General features: G+C 34.8%; 2 protein-coding genes across 3 annotated transcripts in view; both read right to left on the reverse strand.

Moving 5' to 3' along the window:
- LOC110439952 (transmembrane protein 236-like) overlaps positions 1-19,970 on the reverse strand; it is a 766,382-nt gene that overhangs the window by 644,042 nt on the left and 102,370 nt on the right. The gene's annotated exons all lie outside the window — the stretch shown is intronic.
- Positions 6,900-19,970, reverse strand: part of mrc1a (mannose receptor, C type 1a) — a 60,492-nt gene continuing 47,421 nt past the window's right edge. Inside the window, exons 22-30 of the mRNA XM_002662968.6 lie at positions 19,102-19,283; positions 16,343-16,448; positions 15,922-16,154; positions 14,192-14,357; positions 10,854-11,003; positions 10,484-10,600; positions 10,208-10,369; positions 10,047-10,079; positions 6,900-7,979 (exon numbers count right to left, since the gene is read on the reverse strand). Of these exons, the coding sequence (XP_002663014.2) occupies positions 7,741-7,979; positions 10,047-10,079; positions 10,208-10,369; positions 10,484-10,600; positions 10,854-11,003; positions 14,192-14,357; positions 15,922-16,154; positions 16,343-16,448; positions 19,102-19,283 (1,388 nt within the window). The 3' untranslated portion in view covers positions 6,900-7,740. The remainder of the gene's footprint in view (positions 7,980-10,046; positions 10,080-10,207; positions 10,370-10,483; positions 10,601-10,853; positions 11,004-14,191; positions 14,358-15,921; positions 16,155-16,342; positions 16,449-19,101; positions 19,284-19,970) is intronic.

A 19,970-nucleotide genomic window follows, 5' to 3' on the forward strand; every position in this document is an offset into this window, starting at 1 on the left:
CAGAGATGGTCAAGTAAGCAACAGCCAACACAGGGGCAAACTGCAAACAGATGTATGCAGGGAATCCAGAGTCATGATCAAATAACAAGTAAATGATCAGTCCTGGCAGCAAACAATGTAAACAATAAACAAACACAGCAAGGCAAAAAACGAGAAACATATCATAATGTTCACAGTAACAATATAACAAGACAATTGGTACATGTGTCTGTGCTGCTTTTAAAGTCCATGAAATCAGTTCATAATGATCCTCCGAATGTGTGTGTGCAACCAGCAGAAACTGGAACAGGTGCATGTGATTGCTTTTAGTGTGTAACTTTATTGTACTGATTTGATGGTAATAATCTAGGAAAAGTCTGTAAAATAACAGTGTTTTTCTGGTTGTTTACCGTAAATTTTACCGTAATTTTAAAGTTTTTTTTTTGGCAGCTGTAGCTGCCAGTCATTTGACCTTTTTTTTACGATCTTTTTTTTTTTTTTTTACAGAGCAAGTAATTACAATTTATTTCTTTAATTTTCCGTAATTTTAAATGTACTTAAAAAAAAAAACAGGAAAAAACATTGTGTAAATAATATGCCAATTTTATTGTATAAAAAGGAAAATTGCTGTAATTTGTCATTACTTATATAGTACATAAAATACCAGTCAAGCTGTTAATTTACAGATATTGTTTGTAATTTTTACAAACTTTTGAATATAATTTAAAATAACAGAAAAAATACAGTAAAAATTATGTAATTTCCCTCTATAAAAAACAAAAACGTCAGTAATTTGTCTTTAATAATAAATTACACTGTAAAAAAAAACTAATTTTACAGAAAATATCCTTAAATTTTTTACAGTAATTTTTTTTCATTTCACATTATATTCAAAACTTAGTAAAATGACAACCAATCTCTCTAAATTAACAGTTTGACTTTCATTTTAGGTACTTTATTATTAAAGACAAATTACTGACATTTGTGTTTTTTAAACAGGGAAATTACAGTATTATTTATACAGTATTTTTCTGTTATTTTAAATTATATTCAAAAGTTCGTAAAAACTACAAACATAATCTGTAAATTAACGGCTTGACTGTTATTTTATGTACTATATAAGTAATGACAAATTACAGAAATTTGTCTGTTTTTTTACAAACAAATTGACATATTATTTACAGTTTTTTCCTGTTTTTTAAGTACAGTTAAAATTACGTAAAATTAAAGTAATAAATTGTAATTACTTGCTCTGTAAAAAAATTAAAAATTCGTTAAAAAAAGGTTAAATGACTGGCAGCCAAACAAAAACCATAAAATTACGGTAAAATGTCTTTGTTGAAAAAATGTGCAAAAAATAATAAATCTACAGATATTTTCAATAAAAAAGTTTACAGAGAAACACTGTTATTTTACAGACTTTTCCTAGATTATTACGATCAAATCCATTTAATAAAGTAACACACTAAGAGTGCTCACATACACCTGTTTCAGATTCCGCTGATTGCACACACACAGTCGGAGGATTGTTATGAACTGATTAAATGCACTTTAAAAGCAGCACAGACGCACGCACCGATTGCTTAATCTTGTTATACTGCTATTTTGAACATTATGACGCGTTTCTCTTCTTTTGCCTTGCTTTGTTTGTTAATTCTTTACGTTGTTTGCTGCCGGGACTGACCATTTGCCTGTTATTTGACCATTATTCCGGATTCCCTGCAAAATGTTACATCTGTTTGCCCCTGTGTTGACTGTTGCTTACCTTTAGATCTGCACTCTTTTGTCAGCGTCCCTTCCATGTTACAGTTCCATTTCATTTAAGATCTGTAACTGAATCATTCCTTATAACTTAAATCTCTGCATGTTTTACATAAATACTATTCAATAAAATGTAACAACTGTAATTTTAAAGTTGTGAGAATTTTAATCAGTTGTATCTCGTTTGTTGTTTTTTCCCAATTTTTTGATCCAAAATAAAACTGTTAAATTACGATCATGAGCATGTCTTGGCATGTTATTAAAGGTGTTTAATCGTAATGATTTAGGGAAAATTCTTTTAAATAACATAGTTTTCTCTTGAACTTTTAGAGCAGGCACTTTATTGATTATGTTTGATCATATTAATCTAGGAGAAGTCTGTATAATAACAGTGTTTCTTTGTAAAACTCTTAGTGTATACCTTTATTGAATGGATTTGATCGTAATAATCTAGGAAAAGTCTGTAAAATAACAGTGTTTTTCTGTAAACATTTTAATGAAAATATCTGTAGATTTATTATTTTTTGCACTTTATTTTAACAAAGACATTTTACCGTAATTTTATGGTTTTTGTTTGGCAACCGTAGCTGCCAGTCATTTGACCTTTTTTTAACGATTTTTTTTCTTACAGTGTAACAAAATGAAAAAGTCAAAAATGAAAGTCAAATTGTTAATTTAGAGAGATTGTTTGTCATTTTAATAAGTTTTGAATATAATGTGAAATTACAAAAATTATTGTAAAAAATGTAGAGATTTTTTCTGTAAAATTAAGGTTTTTTTTTTTACAGTGTAGTGTTAACGGTATGTCGTAGCAAAGACGCAGACAAGGGAAAATGCTGTTTGGCACCGCTAACGATTTAGCTACAAATTCATATTTATCAGTCAAATTGCTGTAAACACACACACACACACACACACACAAACTTTTCACCAGCGCATGCGCATCTCAGATTATGAACTCGCAAAAGATATGTGAACGATTCATATTACTCACACAGGCATATTCCGAATATATGTGAAAGACGTCGTGTAACGCGTTAAGTTAAAAAAAAATATAGGAGAGCTTGCTTAACTCATGTAGCAGCACAAAAATCAATCAAGGCTCACACAGGTCGCATCCCAGATCTGTCAACAGTGTCACTGTATATTACAGAACAATAACTTAATCCGACCATCAGAGAAAAATATACATAAACATCGTTCCTGCACACTTGCGCTTCGTGTGTTACACGCGTCTACAGACAGTTCCCACACACGCACACGCACACACACACACACACACACACACAATGGAGGCTGTGTGAGGCTGTGTCTGTAGTTTTATTTCTTGTTCTTTCCTTCAGTTATTGTGCTTGTTAATAGCAGGTGTTCATCAGTGTCTGAATTCACTTATCTGTGGTCATTTACTCTGTCTAGTGGACTAAACTAGTTGACTAATTTAGGGACTAGTGAATGAGGGTGTATAGTGAGACTTCAGACACTCTGATTAGTTTCTCGAAAACAAAGGTTAGATCTGTTACAGCTCATTCATTATCTTTTTGGCTTAGTCCCTTTAATAATCCGGGGTCGCCACAGCAGAATGAACTGCCAACTTATCCAGCATGTTTTTATGTCGCGGATGCTCTTCCAGCTGCAATCCATCTCTGGGAAACATCAACACACACACTCATATACTACGGACAATTTAGCCTACACTGTAAAAAAAAAAAAAAGAAAAAAATTAATTAAAAAAAATCTCTAAATTTTTTACAGTAATTTTTGTCATTCCACATTATATTCAAAACTTAGTAAAATGACAATCTCTCTAAATTAACAGTTTGACTTTGATTTTAGGTACTTTGTTATTCATGACAAATTAATGGCATTTGTGTTTTTTATACAGGGAAATTACATTATTATTTTTTACAGTATTTTTTCTGTTATCTTATAATATATTCAAAAGTTCATAAAAATTACAAACGATATCTGTAAATTAACAGCTTGACTGTTATTTTATGTACTATATAATGACAAATTACAGCAATTTATAAAACAATGATAATGTTGTATTATTTACACAATGTTTTTTCCTGTTTTTTTGCAGTACATTTTAAAATTACGTAGAATAATAGTAATAAATTGTAATTACTTGCTCTGCAAAAAAAAAAAAAAAAAAAAACGATCGTAAAAAAAGGCCAAATGACTGGCAGAGCTATGGCTGCCAAACAAAAACTGTAAAATTGCGGTAAAATTTCTTTGTTGAAATAAAGTGCAAAAGAATAATAAATCTACATATATTTTCAATAAAATGTTTACATAAAAACACTGTTATTTTACAGACTTTTCCTAGATTATTACCATCAAATTCATAAAATAAAGTTACACACTAAGAGCGATCACATGCACCTGTTCCAAATTCCGCTGATTGCACACAGTCAGAGGATCGTCATGAACTGATTACATGGACTTTAAAAGCAGCACAGACGCATGCACCAATTGCTTGGTCTTGTTATACTGTTACTGTGAACATTATGATGTGTTTCTTTTCTTTTGCCCTGCTTTGTTTGTTTATGTTGTTTGCTGCCGGGACTGATCATTTGCTTATTATTTGACCATGACTCTGGATTCCCTGCATACATCTGTTCGCAGTTTGCTCCTGTGATGGCTGTTGCTTACTTGACCATCTCTGTGTAATAAACCTGCATTTGAATCTGCTCTTCTTTGTCAGTGTCCCTTTCACGTTACAGTTTCATTTAAGATTTGGAACTGAATCATTCCAGATAACTTAAACCTCTACATGTTTACAGGAATACTATTCAATAAAATGTAACATTGTAGTTGTGAGAATATTATTCAGTTGTATCTTGTTTGTTGTTTTTTCCAAACTTTCTTGATCCAAAATAAAACTGTTATATGTTTTCTGACCATGAGCATGTCTTGGCATTTTATTAAAGATGTTTAATCGTAATGATTTAGGGAAAATTCTTTTAAATAACATTGTTGATAACAGGTGTTGAATAACACTTGAACTTTTAGTGCAGTCACTTTATTGATGGTGTTCGATCATAATAATCTAGGAAAAGTCCGAAAAATAACAGTGTTTCTTTGTAAAACTCTTGTGTTACTTTATTAAATGGATTTGATCCTAATAATCTAGGAAAAGTCTGCAAAAGAAGTGTTTTTCTGTAAACATTTTAATGAAAATATCTGTACATTTATTATTTTTTGCACTTTATTTCATCAAAGAAATTTTACCATAATTTTTGTACCCAATTTACCTGTACCACATGTCTTTGGACTGTGGGGGAAACAGGGAGGGAGAACGCAGGGAGAACATGCAAACTCCACACAGAAACACCAACTGAGCTGAGGCTCAAACCAGCGACCCAGCAATCTTCTTGCTGTGAGGCAACAGCACTACCTACTGCGCCACTACGTCACCCTTGTGTTACAGCTATTTTCCGTATTTTGTACAGAAGCAAGCTGTTTATTTTTTAACAGGTTTTTACTGTAGATTGTACAGACTTTTACTGTTAAAATTATTTTTACAGTGTATATAAATTAATGTAAGTGTATACAAATGACCTCCCACAAGTCTGTCCTTCTTTTAATATTTAAATGTATGCTGATGACACAGTTTTATACAGTATGTGCCTGCGAAAGACAAACAACTGGCAGCAAACATAATCGAGGCATTGGTACATGTTTCTGTTAGTTGTGTGACCCTTGTCTTGTTATATAATTAATATAAGTAAAACTGTTTTTTTTTTTTTTTTTCACAATCCTTGACACTGATCCATTGTCCTGATGTATTTAATAAAGGAGAAAAGCCCAGGGTTGTCTCTGGTTTTAAATATTTATCTTTAATATTTTTAAATTAACATTTTAAAAGCATGACAAAAAAAGGTTGCTAAAATTTTTACATTTAATTTAGCCAACTTCATGCATATTCAACCTCATTTGACTAAAAAAGCAGCTAAAAAGGTTATCTAGTCCCTGATTTTTTTCTTATATCACATATTGTCTTACTAGTTGGTCACAAGCCAGTTCTAAAACCAGTTGAATTACTTTATAAACAGACACTTAAAGTATTTGAACAGAAAACTATATAATCGCTTTAATATAAAATAAAAACGATTTTATTGAGCTTTGACAATTATATATTTTTTTAAATGGTTATGCTCCACCTCCATTATGTGAGTTTGTGACAGAAGAATAATAATGGCAGAGCAGTACAATCTATTACTAGAGAAGACTGTGCTGTGCAGTTTAGAAGTACAACATTTGCACAGTCAGTCTTCTCAGTTCATTTCAGGAATACGCTTCATATTAAATTAAGGGGTATTACAAATTGTTCAGCATTTACATAAAAGTTAAAGAAATAGCTAAAAGCAAACCAAGTTTTTAATCATGAAATTCTTTTCTCTTCCTTTTTATGAAATTCCTAACAGTGGTTTCATATTTCTGTTGTATGTAACTTTACTGACATTGTCTGTGTAATCTTGTGTTTTTGATTGTAGGTTGCATTTTATATATATATTATATATATTTATAAAATAGATTAATCATGTTAATCATTATTGCTAAGCCTAGGCCTTATGATTTCAGAAAAGTCAATAAGAGTTTTCACTAGTTATTAGGAGGATATATATAACTAAAGGATATATATAACTAAAGGTAATATATGGTCCATATTGATACCTCAACATGGGTGGCACAGTGGTTCAGTGGTTGGCACTGTCACCTCACAGCTAAAATGTTGCTGGTTCAAGTCCCTACTAGGACAGTTGGCATTTCTGTGTGGAGCTTGCATGTTCTCTCCCTGTTTGCGTGGGTTTCCTCCAGGTGCTCCTGTGCATTGAGCAGTTATAGATGATTTCCTTGGACAAGAAAGCCCCTTAACTTTTATCTGTTCAATGCTTTGACGAATCAGGGTAAAATTTTAGCATTAGGGTTCCAAAGTAATGATCCAATATGCAAAGAGCCTTTTTAAAGTGTCATATATAGTCAAACAGATGTGTGAAGAGATGCATGAATGGGACCACCCTGCTGCATTTGGGCTCTCTGATTTCAGGCTGCTCACACCCTTATTCTTGAAGGGTAGAAAAGTAAAGAAAGACTGCACTCAAAGCACTAAATGAATAAAATAAAACAAATTATGTACACACTTCATATTTAATGATATTGAAGAATTTGTAGATTGCATTTAATAGGTGTATTTTAATGAAAACACTTGCAATTGCTTTTTAAAAGCTCATAATGTATATTTATGCAAAAAGAAATTTAAAGTAATAATTCCCTATATGTATGTATTGAAAAAACACAAAAAGTCAAAGCATTATTGGAAAAAATATATCTATCTCTAAATGATAGCTATTTTTAACCTGGTGTGAAGTGCATATTTACATTAACAATGATTTGTGGCAAATGCATTTTGATTATAAACAGCAATTGAGTGCTACATACAGGCCAAATGCATAATATACATAATCCCACGCTGTCCATTCCCAGAGTTTATATACGCTCTGTAGTGAGTAAAACAAATGTTTTAAATTGCTGCTTTACATATCTATGATGTGCGTTATTAGCTGTTAAACTTGTGCTGCCACCTCATGTCCAGTTTGCTGCTGACTTTAAAAGTTAAGCTCAAGGAAGATGTAAAAGCAAAATACAACTAAATTTGTAGAAACATAAACAACAGTTTGAACTTTCTGAACAAAATTCAATTTATGTGATAGAATACCAGCAGTCTATTTGGCTATTCCCAAAAAGGTGGATGCTTCATTAAGTCAAAAACTTACTGCATTCTGCTAAAAATAATGCTTTTCTGATTGTTTATATACATTTTTTGACCTTCAGGAACCCAACATGTTGTTAATAATCATTAATACAGTAGATTGTGCTTCTGGGCCATATTCTTAATATTATATACACATTTGAAAGATTTTTCACCTCTCTTTCTTCCAAGGTGTGTGCATGTAGATATGTGTGAATCTTTATGTGAAAGTGGGTTTGCTTGTGTTAGGCATGTTCATTCTGTTCGATGTTGGCAACGAGCCCCTTTGTATCAATAGTGGTAGGAGACTGTGTCAGGTCAGAATTGATATAGAGTCTGTTGTCAAATGTACACTCTCCAATCGCAGGCCTAGGAATTCTCTTTAAAAACAAAAATGTGGCAAGTCCAGCCACTGCAATTATGACCAAGACAACTCCCACTACAATGCCAGCGGAGCTATGAGGGCCTGCGTCCACCACAGCCACTGCAAACCAAACACAGACATAGGAGCATCGTTAAAAGATAGCTAAACATCTCTAGACTAATATAATGTATTGTGGTTTGTGAGTGTTTTTAATATTAGGACTGTCAGTTGAATAATCTTTTGTGATTAGTTTAGAATTTTAATATGTCTGTTTGCCTTTAAATAGACTGTAGTTTTGCTTCTTTTCAAATGATGTGCATACAATTTAATCTTTTTTTTCCAAATTCAATTAATCTTTATTTCTATAGTGTTTTTACAATGTAGATTATGTCAAATAAGCTTACCAAAATTAGAAGTTCAAGTAAATTGAAACTGTGTCAGTCCAGTTTTCAGAGTTATCAGTAATCATAAAACAGATAGTTCTAGTATTTTTGAGCATGTTCATGTTCTAGAATGTCACTGGCCAATTCTAGGAACGGGTGTGATTTAATGAGGCTATGGTTAAAAAGGAGTTTCATCTTATCTCAGATGTGTTACTGACACAATACAGAGTGAAGTAAATATTAAAGGGAACTGCCCTTCATTCTATAAAATAAGCAGTTTTATATCTGTGAAGAAATACTGAAAAAAAATGAAAATGAGATGAGACTATAGATCAATTTGGAGTAGATGCCACAGTTACGTAACCTGGAGCTGTGTGTACAAACTGGTTGTAGAAAAATATTGGTAACAAGCGAAGGAAAACTTCATTGCAAAATATTAAATAAGAAAATATTATAGTTGTGCCTTTTAATGTCAAAATCGAGTTAAGTTTTGAAAAAGTAGAATACTTTTGTTGAATATGACATTTAAAGTTAGATGCAGACATTTAACAGGAGAACTGCCAGAATTCTGAAAGTGCTACTAGGCCATTGCAGTCATTGTTTGTGTCTGGGATATGGGAAAACAACTTTATTTTATTTTTATTTTTTTATATTAGTGCCTTAAAAAACGCAAATGCAAACATTAACTAATGCAAACTAAATAATTTAGTGACAAAAACTTTTTCAATACAATTTTAAATTTTGGTTTAATAGACTATCACTTTTGAAATATAGAAAGCTTAAGAGTAAAGGCACAATAAGATAAGTTTATTTATATGCCAGTTTTGAGAGGATCACACGATTCTCCAATCAGATGTTTCCTAAGTCACTATAAATAATCATAGTCTTCCTAGCACATTTACTTCTTGAAGAATCCCCCCTTCTTCCTAGATTGGGTGGCATGGTGGCCCAGTGGTTAGCACTGTTGCCCCACAGCAAGAACCTAACTTGTTCTAATCTTTACTAGGCCAGTCAACATTTCTGTACAGTTTACATGTTCTCCCCATGCTCATGTGGGTTTCCCCCGAGTTCCCCGGTTTCTTCCCACTGACCAATGACATGCGACATAAGTAAATTGACTAAACCAAACTGACACCATAGTCAAGTTCTTAGCCAACAATATTTTTCTCTCATAAAGTTATTCGTCATTAGCCAGAAATAAGCAGGGTAGTTCTCGAGATCTACCTGAGCTCAAACTCCCCTCTCGCCCTACAAACAGGAGGAAGCCCAGGGCTAGAGGATCTTTTAAACTCAGGGCTCTTTCCTGGGACAGCATGCAAAACATGCTTGTAATCAATCATCAGCTAAGTGTGAACTCTTGAAAAAACATTATGTGTGTATAAATGCCTTCAGATTTTTCTCAATCTCCTCTGTTTAAATGCTGTCATTTCACTTTAAAAGCAATGAAAATACCCTATTCAAGAAAAATGAGAAAAGTGCTCGTTTTTGCATCTAAACTCTTTATATCAGAGCATGTGAGTGGAGCGGAGGGTGAACAAAGCAAAAAGTGTAGCGTTTCAATTTTCTACACAGTGTGAAATACCTTTCTGAAGATCTGCTCATTCAGCTCATTGCTGCTTGCTTAACCCAAGATTACTACTGGAATTTTTCACAAAAATGTGAGTTTGCCAAAATACATTTTGTCAGAAGCAAAAATTGTCTTTTTTTAACAGAGTGCTTAAAATTAGGTTTCATTTAAAAACATTAATTCATTTGTACACTGACAGCCCTAATTATCAGAAACTGAGAAAATGTAAGTACATACGTGGAACTAATGGCTTCTTTGTTGGTGGTACAACTGAAATGCAAAAAGTGTATTAACATGTTAACGATTGTCATTATTATTTTTCAACTATATTAGGTTATTATTAATAAACTGAACTAAAAACAAACTCTTATGTCTACATATTTGTTTGAATCACCAACCTTTTTCAGTCTTACAGATATAAGGCTTGTAAGAATTGCAGTTTACGGCATTCCACAAACCAGAGCTTGACTGGATTTCCACACAATGACCAGCATTATTTGTCACCTGGGTTCTCCAGTTTGTGTAATCTACCACGGCATTATCAATCCACATCCAGTCACCTGTGTTACAAACAAACACACCCACACACACACACACACACACACACACAGTCAGATAATGCTTCTGATATAATTTTGATTCTTGTGGTTGTTTGGTTTAAGTGTGTTTCTAACCCATATAACTGCGATGCATGCCAATCCAGAATGATCTGACTCCGTCCTGCATGAGCTCCACATTTCGTTGAATGAAATGAGATTCTTTTGGATCCTCAATACTCACTAATGATCCTCCTAAAAGCAGAGAGAATACTTATGATATGATAAAACGAAAGATGTAAGTCACTGAAAGTAATGCTTTCAATCCCCATAACGAACCATTGCTTTACTCATTTAGTGGGTGTTTTGTCGCTCCTAATGCTTTAACACTTTTCAAAACATCATGACAAAAGAAATCTGGTAAATCGGTTGATATTATTTTGTAATATTTAGTGAACTATGTTTAAAAACAAATGATCTTGTACACTTAACAGAAAATAATGCCTACCTATTCTTATACATTCAACTGTGGCATGAGCCCAGTTCTCAGAGTTGGACATGAAGGCATAGCAGTGTCCTCTGAATGGGATCCAGGTTTTACGCTTCTTTGACTCAGGACAGTTCCCTGGCATCTGAGGTGGGTCTGTGGGAGCTATGTCTGTGGGACAGTGAAATTATGTTAGAATAAGAACTTCTCTTGAGCTTGCAGTGTGTAAACTTTGTAAGTTGTCAATTGTAAACTGATTATTATGTAAAGGATGTTTAAACAAACTCCAAATAACCTCTTTTTTTAATAAGCAATAAACAATGATTATACTATGTCAAGATAATGCCAAAGGGTCAATGTTTTATACTGTATTGTGTCAGTGTGAAATTTATAACCCAGACTCATTCTGAAAACGTACCCCTATATACAGTTCTGGAGAGTCCCAAATACATTCCAGGAGCTGTGTTTTTTGCAGATTTTGTTTTCGCGAGTCCACCAGAGGCCGCTTTGTACACTTTCTCAAATCTTATTTCTTTCGTGAGTGCCATTCGTGCCAGCTCTTCTTACATAAATCCACCAGAGGCTGCAGTTGACTGACTGACTGACTTACTGACCCACCCTCCTGTTTCCCTATACCCAACCAATAGTTTTTTTAAAAGCACCGACTAACCCACCCAACCACCCACTTCCCTAAACCCAACCGGCAGTGTTTTTAGAAGTTAAAAATGGCTCGTTTATGCTGCTTAATGTTGCAAACTGATATTTTCTTATTATATTATTCTACTTTGTCTGTTTAGTCATGCAAACACTTATTTGTAGAGCAAGTAGTTTGACCAATTCTGCCGTTTTTTTATTCCTTGTCATTTCCCCTATAGGCAACTGAATCAGTTCTAAAACAATTGCAAAAACCAGCACGCTTACACATTGAAAAATAAGGTCAATAATCAAACAACTGCAAGTGTGTTATTTTAATTACCTCATCTGTCAATATAATGTCAATGTATTGCAGAGCTATGCAAGAATATCAACATATCTACAGTATGCAGATGCTTTCTTAGGATTTGTAATAATTTCTTCAGTTAAATAGCATTTTGTCTCAGCATTCAATCTCCTTTTTAATGACCTTTTGAACATATTATATTTGTTGTGTGGTTATTTTGTTATTGAGAGAACAAGTGGTTTCATTTTACTGTAGCAGATGTGATTCATTAAGCATTTGTGTATGCCCACTACTAACTGGGGGTTGTAAAGAGGTGTATAAAAGGTCATCTGAGAATAGTGGAAGTTGCATCATCGTCCAGCTGACTCGCTGTGGTGGGTGTGTTGCTGCCATGCTTCTGGTATTTAGCGGCTGTTTAAGCCCTGTTCTCTTTCGTTTTAAAGTGTGTTTTGGGTTTAATTCCATTTTTGCTCTAGAAGACTGATGTCTGTTCGGCTGCTGTTGCACCATAGAGTGGCTGCTGCGGGCCATCGTGAGCTTAATGAAATCACGCTTCATATTGCTGAACTTTTCCTTGTGATGTTTGTTGACATTTCTCCGCGCTCCCGTGACTGCTGTCTTTTCAGTCGGTAAGTGGAGCCCTACTGCACATCGAACGGCTAGAAATAAAACTGATTTTTATATTTTTTTAATTAGTTATTAGTACGAACGCCTTGCTCTGCCGAAGGGGTGACTGGCATCTCGTGTAGCGGTATGTGAAACCTCTGTAATCCACTGTATTTGGAAGGTATGTAGGTTGATTGTGTTCTGTTTTATCATAGACTGCACTGTGGCTTGAGCGTGCCTTCTTTGGCACGTGCTAGTTGCTGCTGTTTTGTTTCTGATTGTTTTTTTTTTTTTTTGCTTTTGCATTAGTGTTTTGCTTTTTGCATATTTGTTCTCTTTGATTTCTTTATTTTGCATATTTGCTAAAAGGAAAAGTAAAATAAGTGTGTTGTCTTAAGGGCAGCTTTGCTTTGCTTCAATCGCTCATTTGTGGTGCTTTGTCCTGTTCTAACATTACGACCTTGTGCTTTAACTTTTTAATATACACTATTTGTGATATTGGCTGGTAGCTGCTCTCAGGGAGTCTTTTATTTTTGATGCCTCTGAGCTCATTTAATGTATGTGATTTTGGTATTTCGTTAATGTTTTGTCATTTTTCTAATTGTGGTTTTCTTGTTTCCTTAATAGTCAGGGGTCTCTAATACGGGTAGTCGGGTCATTGTGTGACGTGAAGTTGTTTTTCTATTAATTAGCCTTTTGCTCACTTTTGTGCATTGAAGTTCACTGTGTGGTGTTTTGAATCTAAAAGTGTGCACATGTGAATCTGTGGGTCATTTTTGGGCCCAGTGCCCAGCCTGCCTGACTGTGGTAAGCCCCAGCTCCTCTGGTTGGATGAGGATTTATTATTTTTTTTGTGATTGCCTTTTTTAAAAAGATTGCATGTGCCTGTCTTTTAATGTTTATGGTCCAAAGATAATTAAATTGTAATAAAAGAAGCCCTATTTTTCTATATCCACGTCTCATTGTTTTTGTCAGAGGTACGAACCTGAATTTTATGTCCCAGGTAATTTACTGGGTGGCATAGTCAAGATCTAATTGCAATAGTTTGTGTAAATTTGGCTTTAGTGTGCCAGTTATTGTGTTTGTCTTGCCACCAACAAAAAGCCTTATCCCCCCTTCGTGCTACATTACAATAAGGTTAAATTAATGCAGTTAATAACATAAACAAACAATGAACAATACACTCATTACAGTATTTGTTCATGTTAGTAATGTTTGTAATGAAAATACAGTTGTTCATTGTTAGATCATGTAAACTCATGGTGAACTAACTAATGTTAGCAAGCATGAGTTTTGATGTTAGTACAGCATTAGTAAATACTAAACTAATAAATGTACAAGTATTGTTCATTAATAATTCATGTTAACAAATAGATTAACTAACATTTACTAATGAAACCTTATTGTAAAGTGTGACTGAAACGGTCTACAATACATTTTTACGCATCACTAAGGGTCATTTACAGCAGTGTATATGACTTACTGTTGCTCTTCATCAGTATGATGCTGCAAAGCTATTTTCCGACTTCTATTTACATCTAAGCAAAGAATGAAAAAGAACTTTGCCCTGAGCATACTTGGTTCTGAATCATGCTCAGTTTCTTTTGTGTTGGATGTGCAGGAGTCTGAGCACAAGGAATAAGTTGCTTGATGCAGTACAGTTCATAACCACCAGTGTCACTCATTAACAAGGCTTTTTAAAATCTACAAACAGTATATAGCCTTTTAGATGACTAATTTAAAGGGCTTAATGTCAATACCTAATGAGGTTATGGCAGTATTTGTATTACTTGCAGAATGTTGTTGGAAATACCTGTGGATTGCTTGCAAAGGGAATAATATGTGTTGTTGCATGTAGCTGTCTTCCATCTGCCATCTGTGTCGATGTACACGCAAGCTAAATTGTTTTTGGGCTCTCCTGTTGCCCATCTACTATAGCTTAGAAGCCAATTGTCCACCCAACGGTACTGGCCACTTGTCTAAAGACAAAAAAAAAAAATACAAATAAATTATCGTTCTTGTCAACATAAATATTATTACTGTCAAACAATCAGTTAAAACCATAAACAATGATTAAAATCAAATTAAAGGCTGATGAAAATGTTAATCTCACTGTTAATCTTAAAATCAGGGTTGGAAGAATTACAGAATGCATTATTTAAAATACAATCTTTGTAAGTTACAAGAGTTAAATCCGTGGAAATGTTTGTAAAATAGATTTCTTTGCTACAATTTTTTTGAATGATGATTTTAAAAGTTTTGCAAAGGGCTTTAAAGGGTCACGAAACACCAAAACACATTTTTTGAGCTGTCAACAGTTGTATAAGTTTCCCACATTGCTAAAAACACTATTAGGACACATATATTTCACTAAATAGTAAAAATTGGTTGTTTTTGCATTTTTTTGAGCAAATTCGTACTTCCGGTTTAAAACAAATTTTTGAAGCTGCGGCCATGAGATTTTAGCGTGTATTCCAGCATGTAGACTGGACGTCTGTACATGGGAGTACCGTATTACGTCTTTGAGTGTGCTGCATTAATGCATGAGTAAGACATGGTTCAAACCAATCAGCACACTCTATTGTGTATGCGCTCCAACTTCATTAATGTGCATGATAGCTTCAAAGACTGTACCTGAAACAGTGTTCAGATGGCAGTGAGAGGCCACGTTGTGTTGCCAAAAGAAGCAGAAAAAGAATTGTTTGGAGATACGGGTTGTCAGTGTTGTTTTTATAATTTGCTGCAGTAAAGGTTTTGTTTTCATTTTCTCTCTATGAGAGCGCTGCTGGACTCACGTGTGGATCAGTGCATGCGATGCGCTGCGGAAATACGTTTGTACAGAACATATTTTTTTACCCGAGAGCTTTTCGCATCTGGAAATTGTGAAATCATGATTTGCTGCTCGTCTCCTTTAAAAAAATACACAGCTCCAGTATTTGTTGATTGTCCTGTCTCTACAGATTTGGTAAGTGTGTGCGATCAGTACCCTTTCTTTGTTCATTCAGATGGCAAAGTTATAGTTCGTATCATCAGCAGTATTCTTTCAGTGTTTGAAAACAGACCTTAGTCAAAATGATTTCTAAGTTACTTAGTTTATGTTAATACCACTACAATATTATGAACTGAAAAATCCGCTGTAAATGCTGCTTTCTGAGTGTAAACGTGAACACTGCAAGCAAACTATGGGCAATCATCGTGTTCAATTTTCGCCGCATTATGTGACAGGATTGTCTACACACACACAGCTTTCTGACCTACCGAGTGCATCTGAGTTACAGAGAAATGCATGGGTTTTTTACTCTTATACGACGTGCGGTATCAAACATTCCCCCGTCATTAAACAGTCACTGTCTTTCTCCCGTGTGTGTGTTTGCTTTTCCTCTGTGAAAATCAGCGCGTGCTCAAATGGAAACTCCCATTTTTATTCAAATCGTTTCCCCTTTTCCCTCCCCCAACACTCCCACCCAAACAGAGCTAGACACACCCACTTTCCTGTCTTTTCCAAACTAGAGGTGTGAAAACACCCTGCTGTTTTTTTTATACCAGGTTGCTGTTGAGACCGATCCACAGAGGCTCCTTAAGTTTGCTGACTGTAAGAATAGTGTAAGCCTGGCTGATGGAATTCCGCACACTGGCAAGATCAGCATCACTTGCTTTACACTGTCTCCTAGCTTCATCCCAACTCATTTTCTCCTTCTGCACCTTATAGGAATCATTTCCCAGTGTGAAAAAATGCTGTGGTGCTGCTGTAGTCACGGGACGTATGAGCTGAGTATCTGTAACATTAACGTCAAACACAGATTTCATACATTTAGACAAACAGACTAAGGGCACTTTAAAAATGTACTGTTAACGAGTACACTTCTGCTTGAATTAATGCATATTAGTGAGCCCATACTGTAAATCATTTAAAAGTAAATATTTCAGGTACAATGTGACCAATAATAAACTTTTGCCCTCTTACCTGTTTTTCTCTTGCAGATGAAACCTTGTTGATCTCCACACATTTGGACTTTCCACATACCTGTCATTTTTTCTGGGCTTCTGAGCATGACAACACAGTCATAGTTCTGAATGGAACAGAGATCAGCTAAGTTGACTCAACATCCAAAGCACACCAACCAACAAAACAATCATTTTCTGTAATTGTACAATGTAACAACCGCCACTTTGTAGTAGACATGAACTCATTAACTATTTACATACCCAGTATACACTCACCGGCCACTTTATCAGGTACACCTTACTAGTACCAGGTTGTACCGTCTATTGCGTTCAGAACTGCCTAATCTTTTGTGGCATGGATTCTACAAAGTACTGGAAATTTTTGAAAAAGATTTTGGTCCATTTTGACATGACAGCATCACACAGTTGCTGTAGATTTGTCGGCTGCACATATATGATGTGAATCTCCCATTCCCCCACATCCCAAAGGTGCTCTACTGGATTGAGATCTGGTGACTGTGGAGGCCATTTAAGTACAGTGAACTCATTGTCATGTTCAAGAAACCAGTCTGAGATGATTCACGCTTTATGACATGGAATGTTGTCCTGATGGAAGTAGGCATCAGATGATGGGTACACTGTGGTCACAAAGTGATGGACATGTTCAGCAACAACACTCAGGTAGGTTGTGGCATTGACAGGATTCTCCATTGGTAATAGGCCTAAGGTGTGTCAGGAAAATATCCCCCACACCATTAACCACCCCTAGCAGCCCGAACCGTTGATACAATGCAGGATGGATAGATGCTTTCATGTTTTTAACGTCAAATTCAGACACTAACATCCGAATGTCGCAGCAGAAATGAAGACTCATAGACCAGGATACGTTTTTCTTGTCTTCTATTATCCAATTTTGGTGAGCCTGTGCAAATTGTAGTCTCAGTTTCCTGTTTTTAGCTGACAGGAGTGGTGCCGAGTTGTCTTCTGCTGCTGTAGCCCATGTGCCTCAAGGTTGGACGTGTTGTGCATTAAGAGATGCTCTTGAATGTAACGAGTGGTTCTTTGAGTTACTGTTGTCTTTCTATCAGCTGGAGCCAGTCTGGCCATTCTCCTCTTACATCTGGCATCATCAGATGTAAGTGGCATTCGGTGGCATTTGCACCCACAGAACTGCTGCTCACTAGATAAAAACCCTAGACATGGTTGTGCGTGAAAAATCCCACTAGACCAGCAGTTTCTGAAATATTAAGACCAAACAGCCTTTTTGGTACCAACAACCATGCCACGTTCAAGTACACTTAAATCATGTTTCTTCCTCATTCTGGTGCTGTACCTAATAAAGTGGCCGGTGAGTGTACATCATCTAACCCAGGGGTGTCCAAACTCGGTCCTTGAGGGCCGGTGTCCTGCATAGTTTAGTTCCAACCTGCTTCAACACACCTACCAGGAAAATTCTTGTATATCTAGTAAGGGCTTATTTAGCTGCTTCTGGTTTGTTTTATTAAGGTTGAAGCTAAACTCTCCAGGACACTGGCCCTCCAGGGCCAAGATTCTAACCCATTCTTTCTCACATTCACTAAACATATCTAACTGACAATGATGTGGATCTGTTAGTGTCACAAAGTTAGTTGAATTTTTTGGACCTCAGTCAGTGCCCAGGATATACATATCCTATAAGGGACCACTTGACAATTCTATGGATTTATTAGGGATGGTTTTTAATAAAAAATAAATATACGGTATATAGAGAGCCTTTGGCTTTATGACATAAATTTTTTTTTTTTTTAATTGTAAATTTTTTTTACCCTCTAAAACTTTACTTTTATTTCTTTACGTAATTGTTTGATCTCCATTTACAAACCAATTTGTTGTCAAATTGCTAATAGTTCCTGTGCCACCTGGTGGTAAATTTAATGAACGTTGTTTACATGATGGATATTCATTTTCTGGGACCTTTACAGGATGGCTTAAGTGCTGAAGCAGGTATACCATGATGCATTCAGTAAGAGGAGGAAGATACACAGCGAAATAATATCATTCGTTTGTTTTGAATTTAATTGTAAATGCTACATTGACATCAGATAGGCAGTGTAATTATAAACTAATGGTATTAGCTACATAAGGATATAGTCAAATTTTTGATATTCACTGTTTATATGCATGCATAGCCTGCAAAAAAGTATTAAAAGTTTTTGTAAATTTTAAAAATAATATTAAAAATACATATGCTTTAGATTATGTAAAATGATCAGCTGTAGCCTTTAGTTATTATATGATTTCAAAGAGATTGACATATTGTTATGAATTTATAGATTAAGTTAAATTCAGAGGTTTATAAAATATATTTTATTATTTTTAATGCACTTAAATACAGCTATGTACATCCAAATTGCTTTACAATCATATCAGGGTCCCTCTTAGAAGTAATTAGCATATAAATCTGATTAAAATATGAAACACAAAACAATATTAGTTTAAATATATGAGCATGTATATTTGTAATTAATGGTAATATCAATTAACAGCATTTTAAAAACATTATTGACATTAAGGTCCATGAAATAAAATTGCATGTGACCACACAATGTTCACAAAAATGACTTAGAATAGAACCAGACAAATCATTAATCTGCCTGTCAATCTATTGTCTTTGCATTTAAACTGTACCTTATTTCTCTTGGTTTGCAGTGTCCTCTACTCACTGGTACCAGTAGTCAAACTAAAGCCCCTACTATGGATACCTACAGTGTTTGTCAGTAAAATGGTGTGAATACTTGCCTCTGATCCAAATTCATACATCCTGGATGGCCCATCTGGCATTGATGAGGGGACACCCTTGGCCCAGTTTGTGTAGCTGACACCTTTACCATCAGTCCACAGAAATCTCATCTCCCAGTTGACATCATTAAAACCAATCCATATGTCATCAACTGAATCAAGCATTAACGTAGTAAGGAATGCTGCAAACAGAATCAGAAGGTCAAAGTTGTTTACGTTTACACAAGTATCTGATATTATTGAACGCAATATTTGTTTACATGCATACGCTTGCATATCAAAGCTGTGAGAGAAACATGACCATCTGCCTTGCTACCTTGCTGCTTGCTCAATTATTTATATTACACACACGATATGGCAGAGTTTCTCAAACTTGTTTCTTTAACAATGTACATTTGCATGCCTCTTTTGTGCAGTGATGCACATACTGTACATATCAGGTCTTCAAAAATCCTCAGATCAAATGTTTCAAGCAGACTAATTTGTGCAAGGAACAGAAATTTTGACCTTATTGAAATTATTGGTTTTCCCAGAGACGGGTTGCGGCTGGAAGGGCATCCGCTGTGTAAAAACTTGCTGGATAAGTTGGCGGTTCATTCCACTGTGGTGAAACCGGATTAATAAAGGGACTAAGCCGACAAGAAAATGAATGAATGATGAGAAATTATTGGATGGGCGATTAATTAAAAGCAATTTCATGCAATTTCTTTTCAGTATGCTTTCACATGCTTACAGCTTTCAGCAGTATTTACTACATAGAACTGTGGAATGCACTATGCAAAATCACGTTCAAAATTGATTTATTCAGATAATAATGAAATCTATAAGAATCTTAGAAATCTTATAATGGCAGATGTCTATGTAACTTT

The sequence above is a fragment of the Danio rerio genome, chromosome 7 (assembly GCF_049306965.1).
Source record: "Danio rerio strain Tuebingen ecotype United States chromosome 7, GRCz12tu, whole genome shotgun sequence".
Classification (NCBI taxonomy): Eukaryota; Metazoa; Chordata; class Actinopteri; order Cypriniformes; family Danionidae; genus Danio; species Danio rerio.